The 9,484-nt window shown below is 37.5% G+C and overlaps 1 protein-coding gene across 1 annotated transcript; it reads left to right on the forward strand.

Annotated features, from left to right (window-relative positions):
- The first annotated feature begins 291 nt into the window (after nucleotides 1-291).
- On the forward strand, nucleotides 292-909 carry LOC122316191. The gene has a single exon (XM_043132724.1). The coding sequence runs from the start codon at nucleotides 292-294 to the stop codon at nucleotides 907-909; it is 618 nt and encodes a 205-aa protein (XP_042988658.1).
- Nucleotides 910-9,484: the final 8,575 nt, after the last annotated feature.

Below are 9,484 nucleotides of genomic sequence, written 5' to 3' on the forward strand. Positions count from 1 at the left end.
ACTATGGCAATTAGAAGTCCTGGGCAAGATTAGAATGTTTATATGGAGAAGCCTCTCTAACATCCTTCCAACAGAAGGCAGACTATATAAAAGGAAAATTGTGGAGAGTAACCTTTGTCCAATCTATACAAGAGAGGCTGAAACCTCAATACATACCCTGTGGGCCTGTCCAGCAGCAAAGGTGTATAGGGAGGTGATAGTAGCAAGCTCAAGAAATGGAACAGTTCTTTCTCAGACTTCCAACAACTATGGGAAGAGATGACAACAAGATTAAATAAAGAGGATCTACAAATGGCAGCAGTCCTATGCTACCATCTATGGGGCAGGAGAAATGCCTATATCTTCCAAGACCAGTTTAAAAGTCTTGAAACCATCACAGCAATGGCTCAAGCTGAAATCGCAATGCTAAGGGAGATTAATCTACAGAGTAGCAGTAGACTAGAAGAGAGGACAACAACAACAACTTTAAACCAGTCTTGGCAGCCACTTGAATGGCCTTTGTTTAAAGTCAATTTTGATGCAGCATATGACAAGAACTCGAATAGAATGGGGTTAGGAATTGCTATGAGAGACAGTGAAGGGAGCCTACAAGCGTGTTTAATAGCCTCAAAAGAACAGTTCTTCTCAGCTGCCCAAGCAGAAAGAGCAGCCTTGCAAAGTGCCATGGATATGTGCATTGAGATGGGCATGAACCAAGTTATTTTCGAAGGGGATGCCAAAGCAGTCATTGATGCAATTAACTTAAAAAAAGAAGATAATTATTGGTATGGACAAGAGATAGATGATCTACAACAACTGCTGGAGCTCCACCCAGCTTGGAGGTTATCTTTTACTTACAGGTCTGTTAATCATGCTACCCATAGTGCAGCAAGGAAGCCATTAAGGAAACTTATGAGAGAGTGTGGCTAGAAGATGGACCCATGGTGGTCAAAGTTTCTGTATTAAATGATGTATCTCGACTTTATACTAGTTGATTAATGAAAGCAGTTTCTCTTATCAAAAAAAAAAAAAAAGAGCAGTAACTGCTGTACATCACTTTATGCATGATTTCAAGTATATTCTTTATATATATATATATATATATAGAAAAGATAATATCATTCATCAACTGGAAAAACGATTACAAACAATTATCAAGTCATAAAACTTGAGAAGCAAAGTTTGGAATACAATCCCACCAAACATCAATACTTTCAACCTTCAAAACATTCCTAGCCAAACTATGAGCTACCATATTTCCTTCCCTGTAGGCATGTGAAAACTGACAATTCTCAAAACAAGTAACACGCTTCTTTGTCTCATGATATAACACACCTAACAAAGAATTAGACATACTATCATGATTAAGAGCTTCAATATATACATAACAGACTATCACTTTCCACGATAATTTTGGAAAAGCCCATAGTAGCACAATGTTGCAAACCTATGAAAATAGCAAGAAGCTCTACACCTTCCAAATCTTCCATCTGGAACTTAGCTTTACTTCCTGCCATGAGAACTTCACCCGAAGCAACCCTCAACACTATCCCAATCCCTGCCTTATTCAACTCATAAAAACTTGTAGCATACAACATTTAACTTGAGCCAATCTGATGGGGGAGGTTGCCACTTGTACAGATTCATAATCTATACCCTTGTTTTCGACTCAATTTGGTCATAACTTCTCAACATAACAAAGGCATTCTTAGCTACATTTTTAGGACTAAGCAGCTCTTATCATGTACATATTTATTTCTTCTAAACCAGAAACTCCAAGCCAAAGTAAAGAAAACAACCAACTTTTCATGCATATTTCCTTCATAGATTTGCAATGCCCTCTTAAACAAAGACACACTAGAATCAAACTGTAGCTCAAGTAAATAATATTGCCACATACCTTGAACATCACCACAAGTAATCATAGCATGAGTAATATCCTCCCTTGCTGCTGAACAGAGTTCTCAAATATTATTTGTCAAGACATGCCTCTTTACAAGATTTATTGCAATAGGTAGGCCATCCTTGCATGCACACCATGCGAAAATTTTAATCTTATTTGGCACTTTCATTTCCACGAAAGCTTCCATAAAACTTTCTAATCCTGCACATTGGATGATTTAGCACTCTGATGACCAAGTTGAATAAATAAATTTGTAGCAACTTCTAACACTGAACATCCCATTTCTTTCAAGACCCCAAACCCTCCTATCTTCTTGATCAACTGATCACAAAGGAATTTTAAGAATATCTAAAACTACATTTGGATTGAAGAGAGATCTTAACTTTTCAATATCCCACACTTTTTCATTGTGAATAAATAAAGAGTCCATTGAATCAGCTCTAACTTAACCAATGAATTTTCCTTTCATTCCCTTTTTGACCCTACCAAAACCTTGCCATCATACCTTCCAATTTAGTACACAAGCTGGAACGAAGCAAAAAACAGCTCATTGTATAGGTAGGTAGAGCAACAACTTTAAAAAAAATTTCCTTTCCCCCTTGTGACAGTAACCTTTCTTTCCAAGCTTCAAGTTTTTGCCATACTCCCTGTTTTATGGATTGAAAAAAATGATTTTTAGGCCTTCCAATAACAGGTGGAAGCCCCAAATATTTTTCATATTTTTGTATCTCACAATTGCACCATAGATTTTTTATCTCATTCTGAGTATCCGCACTCACGTTATCACTAAACACAATGTCAATTTTTTCTTTATTGATTCTTTGCCCTGATACAGTTTCATAAGTTTCCAACAACATCTAAACCCTTCTATTTTTAGCAACATCAACACGATAGAAAATAATACTATCATCTGAAAAGAGGAAATGATTTATGTTTGGAGCCCCTCTACAAATGTTTATAGCAGAAACATCTCTTTTCACCCTATCATTCCTCAAAGAGAAATTAGCCCTTCAGTGCAGAGAAGAAATAGATAAGGGGACAGTGGGTCCCCTTGTCTTAACCCCCTGGTTGGTAATATTGGACCCCTCAACTCATCATTGATCATCACAGAAAAAGAAACAGGCCCAATACAACACATAATCAACTCAATGAACCACTGACCAAATCCCATTACCTCCATAACAGATTTTATAAAACCCCACTCAACTCGATCGTAAACCTTACTCATATAATTTCAAAGACATGAACCCCTTTTTGCCATTCCTCTTTTGTTTAAGAAAATTATTAACTTCATAAGAAATCAATACATTATCAGAAATGAGTCTCCCAGGAATAAAAGCACTTTGACTCTCACTAATTATACTAGGAAAAATGGATTTGGGTCTATTTGAAAGGACCTTTGCATGAGCTTATAGACCACATTACACAGACTAATTGGTCTATAATCACCCATTTTCACAGAACACTTCTTTTTAGGAATAAGAGTAATGTGAGTATGATTCAACATAGAGGGAAAAGAACCTGAATTGAGAGCTTGAAGTACTGCTAATGTAACAGCATTCCCAACAACATGCCAATATTTTGGGAAAAATATTGGTGACATGCCATTAGGTCCTGGGGCCTTCATAGGATTCATTTGATTCAAAGCTTCCTTCACTTCATTAGCATTAAACTCCTTCATTAAATCCAGATTCATCTTATCAGAAACTTTTCTAGATAAAGGCTCTAAAAACTCTAGAGAATCAACTAAAACATTCAGACTTGAGCTTGTAAAAAGGTTTTGAAAATAATCAAGAACAACCCTGTCTCTCTCAAGACCTTTATGCCACTGTCCCTTGTCATCTTGGATTTTTAAAATTGTATTCTTCTATTTCTTCTGAGAGGCTTTCATGTGAAAATACTTAGTATTGCTATCACCCTCTTTAAGCCATAAGGCCTTGGAACGTTGTCTCCACATGATCTCATTTCTTTCCTACTAAAGCTGCACCTCATCTCTTGCCAAATTCATAGCATGCATAGGAATTGTTTCTGGACTCATCTCATGCAAACTTTGCATAGGTCACTGTGCTATTCTAAGCTGAGACTGAACATGCCCAAAACCATGCTTATTCCACACTTTTAACTGAGTGCCACTATCCTTTATCAAAGCAGATACATCACCCATATTAGGTTGACCTGAACACCTTTCCCAAACACCTTTAAAAAGTTCATCACAATCTTTGCCCCCACCCTTATAGTCTCAAATCTAAACGGCTTTCTAACTTGACACAATTGAGTTGCACCTTCCAAATTAACCCAAATAGGTAAGTGATTAGAATAAGCTACTAGACCATGAGATACTCGTGCATTAGGAAAATAGTTTCACCAACCAGAACTGCCTAAAAATCTGTCAAGCCTTTCACTAATACAATTATCCCCAGCTCTCCTATTACACCATGTAAACTTAGGACCTGAAAACCCCAGATCCCTCAAATTGAAATCTTCAATAACATCTTTGAAATCATAAAGTTGTCTTCAGGCCTCAGATTACTAAAGGGGGTGGGAAGTTCAAGGTTGATTGAGGAAGGGAATTTACCTGCTGCAAACGGCTTGGAAAATAAGGGCATGCTGCTCCAATTACTGCAAAATAGTGGCAAGGAGTTGGACCATATTCCCTCACCATCTATCCATAATCCTACACCCCAAAACTAAACCAGTTTCTGTGCGACCTTACCATTATCCTATTTTTTAGAAAGATGAAATTGAGAAAATTGTGAAAGAACTACTAGCCACTAGTGTAATTCAGCCTAGCCACATCCCTTACTCTTCTCTAGGCCTTTTAGTGAGAAAAGCTTATGGTTCATGGCGTTTGTGTGTAGACTATAAGGCCCTTAACAGTGCTACGGTTAAGGAAAAATACCCTATACTAGTGATTGAGGAGCTTTTGGATGAACTGGGTGGCTCTATTATTTTTTCCAAGATGGATTTGCAATCTGGTTATCACCAGATCCCTGCCAACCCCCAAGATATTCCCAAAATAGCCTTCCAAATCCACGAAGGCCACTACGAATTTTTAGTCATGCCCTTTGGCTTGATTAATGCCCCATCAACATTTTAAAGCCTAATGAACTCTATTTTCAAACCTTATCTAAGGAAGTTTATCTTGGTTGTTTTTATGACATTTTAGTGTACAGTTCAGATGAAGGATAGCACTTATAGCACTTATAGGTCACTTTAGAAACCTTGATGCAACACCAACTATAGCACTTATAACACTAGCAAGCCAAGATATCCAAGTGTAGGTTTGGAACTCGAGAGGTGGGTTATTTGGGTCATCTTATTTCAACACAAGGAGTTAAGGCGAACCCTGAAAAAATCAGAGCAATGCAGGATTGGCCCTCACCCACTACACTAAAGGCACTAAGAGGCTTCTTGGGCCTCACGAGATATTATAGAAGGTTCACAAAAGGCTATGGGGGATAGCTGGCCCATTGACAGAACTTTTAAAGATGAATGGGTATAGATGGGGCCCACAAGCTAAGGAGGCATTTTTAAAGTTAAAGGTAGCCATAATGGAGACCCCGGTATTAGCTCTTCTAGATTTAGTATTGAATGCGATGCTTTGGGCAGGGCAATGGGAGCAGTGCTTATGCAGCAGGGACACCCTATAGCCTACTGCAACCAAGCCTTGAAGGGATGGACTTTAACCATGTCAACCTACGTAAAAGAGTTGCTGGCCCTAGTTTTAGCAGTTAAAAGGTGGAGGCCTTATCTCTTGGGTGGTAAGTTTACTATAAACTGACCATTAAAGTCAGAAGTTCTTTTTGGATTAGAAAGTAGGCACCCGTATGCAGCAATGGTGGGTGTCATAAACTCTTGGGTTACAACTACTTAGTGGAATACAAATAAGGGAAGGACAACAAAGTGGTTGATGCACTTTCTAGGTGTTGGGAGGAGAAGAAAGTGAAAGAGATTACTCTCACTATGGTTTCTAACTAGACCCTTGAATTGTTTGAGGAACTAATAAGACAACTTTATCTTTCAAACTTAAACATGTTAGCTTTGCTGAAAAGAGGGGGAGGAGGGAACACTAAGCCATCATTATGCGATGAAGGAAGGGCTGATATATTACAAAAACAAATTGTACGTGCACCAAGATAAAGCCTTTAAAATGAAGTTACTAGAATTGTTCCTAGCAGTCCAATGGGTGGTCACTCAGGCTACGAGAAAACAATCCACAGGCTAAGGAGAGAGTTCTATTGGCCTGGCCTACCAACATTACTTTGGACTTTATGGATAGTCGCTGACCGTTTGACCAAATTCAGCCTCCTCATTTCCCTGTCTCACTCATACATTACTTCCATCCTAGCCCAACAATTCATCAAACACGTGTGTAAGCTACATGGGATGCCAACTTCTATATAATCTGACAGGGATAAATTGTTTACAAGAAAATTTTGGGGGGGGAGCTATTCAAACAGCAAGGGGTCCACTTGGCTTTCAGTTCAGCCTACCATCCTCAAACCGATGACTAGTTTGAAGCTGTAAACAAAACCCTAGAAAACTACTTTCGATGCTTTGTGGGAGATAGACCCAAATATTGGGCCCTCTGGATTCCCTTAGCCAAATGGTGGTACAACACCACCAAACACTCATCAACCCAACTTGCCCATTTTGAATCCTTCTATGGCTATCCCACTCGAAATTACTAAGCTACCAACAGGAAGTTTCAATGGTGGAGGCAGTGGATACTAACCCGAAATCTCATGACTAGATCATGCAACTGCTACAGCAAAACCTGCAAAAAGCACAAGAAAGGATGACACATTATGCTAATTTAAAAAGCAAGGAGAGAACTTTCAGGGTAAGGGAATGGGTGTATATGCGATTACAGCCTTATCGGCAGCAGTCAGTAGCTCAAAGGAGGAACATCAAGTTGTCACCACAATTTTATGGGCTTCCAGATTCGGCACAAATTCATCCAGTATTTCATGTAAGCTTGTTGAAGAAGAAGGTGGGGTAAGTGGTTCAGCCCATCCCTACATTGCCGCCTGTGGATGCGTTGGGCATTACGAAGCTTGAACTCGAAGCCATTTTAGACAGAAGATTACGGAAGAAGGGGAATCTACCCATGGTGGAGGTGCTTGTCCGTTGGTAGGGGCAGAGGGATGAAGATGCCACATGGGAGGGGTTCCATAAGCTCAAGAATAACTCCCCACACCTTGTGGGTAGTTATTAGAAACGAAGGGGGCTTTGTCACATACAAGGGAGACGTCGAAGGGCAAAGGATGAGGATAAAGGTTTCGGTGTTTAACTTAGGAAGTATGGGGTTGGGCTTTACATGGGCTTCAAGTATTAGAGTTGGGTGTTAGGATGGAGATGGTATGAGGAGGACTGGGCCTAAGAAAATAATAAATCGGTCAGACGACATAGAGTATAGCTACTGCTTATTTCTAGTTTATTCCAAGTTTAAATCCTTTTATTATTGGCTATTGTTTAGAGTATCGCTATCACAAGTGGTAATAGAGATATCTTAAGTTTGTTACTAATGCTCTACATATAGGAGTAGTAACCGCTGTACGTCACTTTATGCATGACTTCAAGTATATTCATAATCTTTTCTTTTCCCACATTCTTCCGGAGGTCCTCCTCTCAAAGTGAGGTTTTTACCTTTCTAAGCTAGTTAATTGTTACACTGAGCCAATCCCTTCGTCCCATTCGGATTGTATCAAGCCTCACACACTCAGATCAGATACCTTAATCTTTCTCGTTCTTGTTGAAAATCGTCAGATAGTGCCATGGAGGATCAGCTTGTCAGTTGTTGGATTGTCTCAATAGCAAAGTGAGTGTGAGACGCTAAGATTGGTTTCAATGCTTGATACTTTTTGTTTATGGTTTTATGTAAAATGGCCTTTGATTTTTATGTCAAGTTAAACCTTAACTTCATAGTTAAATGTTGTCTCTTTATTGTAATTGTAAGGTATATCCCAACCATCGTTATGGTGGACCTTAGTAATGTTCACTTCACTAATTAGTGATATGCTCGATCTAGGGTGAAATACTTGGCATGCGATACCTTATAATTACAAAGAATCATTGTTAAATCATTTCTATGTTGTTTTGTAGTCCTTGGACTACTTTACAATGTGGATATTATGTGTATCGTTTCAGTTTGTGTTTTTCTAATATATTTCTCATATTTTTCTATTTAAGATATTTTTGTGGTATTGGTGGTACAATACCTGGTGGCGGTGATGGTTCATACCTTGCTCATATTTCATAGGATTTAGAGGAAAACATAACTCTTTTAATACATTGCTACTTGAATACTCAATTCCTCCTTCACAAGCAAAAAAATCGAAACCAGAAAGAAAATTTAACAATCACTCTATGGTAAGTGGTCATTATACAAAGGTTGAGTCTATGGATCTTATTGAACATAAAGCCTTAAGCAATTATTACGTACTTATGGCTATTTGGATGTCATGCATTATATAAAGCAATATTGATCATTGATACACCACGTACAATTTTTTTTTTTTTATCACCTCTCTCCTGTTAGATAAAGAAATCTTGGAAATGATAAAACACCACTACAATTGAGGCTTTGGATGTAAAGGTTCTAGCTCTCAAGGATTAAGAAATATGATCATGAAAGAATAAAGGTAATGATTGTCTAGTATTTCATCTGGTGTCATTTGCCATTTAAACCTGTGGAGTATGAGGTATTTACCGAACTTGTGGCTAATTTAGAATCTAGGTACACCTTGTTATCCTAGACCACTTGCAAAAAGATTGCATAAATTTATATAATAAAGAGATAAAGTCAAATTTATGTAATAAAGAGATACAGTAAATAAAATATTTACCCGATGGGCTCCAAGTTTTGGTCAACCAAGTCAATCAATGGACTTTGAGCTTTGCTCAACACTTAACTCAAAATGCTTATTACAACACAATTAGCTTAGAGAGGGAGCAAAATAAAAAAATGAACAACTAGCTCCAATAATGGACTCAAAATAACCCGTCATCTCATGGCATATTTTAAGATATCATTAATTACAATTTATTCCACTATTAATTGCCCTCTATTTTGTACTTTTGTATATTTTACATAGTTTGCAAAATATTTCCTTTAACTTCTCGTTTATGTAAATAATTCCATCAAGGAATATGCTTCTTTTATTTTTTAAGAAAACCCAAGAATCCCTCAAGTGGATACTGCATATGAGATAAATTTTTATTTCACAAAGTTCAAAATAAAGTGCATTGAAGTCCTCCTAAGCCTAAAAAGACAACCTTGTTTTTATGGAGTTTTGTTTTGTTTTGTTTTTATTTTATTATTATTATTATTATTATTATTATTATTATTATTATTTTTGTTTTGTTTTGTATAGAGAGGTTTAAGTGTATCCTAGAAAAGTTTTCCTTACTAGGTTGGCTTTTGCACCCAAGAAAGTATTCGAAGTTGTTGATCAATTAGGAAAATCTATTGGAAGAAAGTATTTATTTCTTTTTGAGTATCAAGCTCATATATATATGAGAAATAATATTTGCAGTCGTGGTTGTGCAAGCGGCGTGCAGTCACTTTAAAAAAAATGAATTAATATGGGACCCACATGA

The sequence above is a fragment of the Carya illinoinensis genome, chromosome 7 (assembly GCF_018687715.1).
Source record: "Carya illinoinensis cultivar Pawnee chromosome 7, C.illinoinensisPawnee_v1, whole genome shotgun sequence".
NCBI classification, from domain to species: Eukaryota; Viridiplantae; Streptophyta; class Magnoliopsida; order Fagales; family Juglandaceae; genus Carya; species Carya illinoinensis.

Coding starts and splice junctions, on each gene's coding strand:
- LOC122316191 (XM_043132724.1), top strand. CDS start 292: ATGGCAGCAGTCCTATGCTACCATCTATGGGGCAGGAGAAATGCCTAT.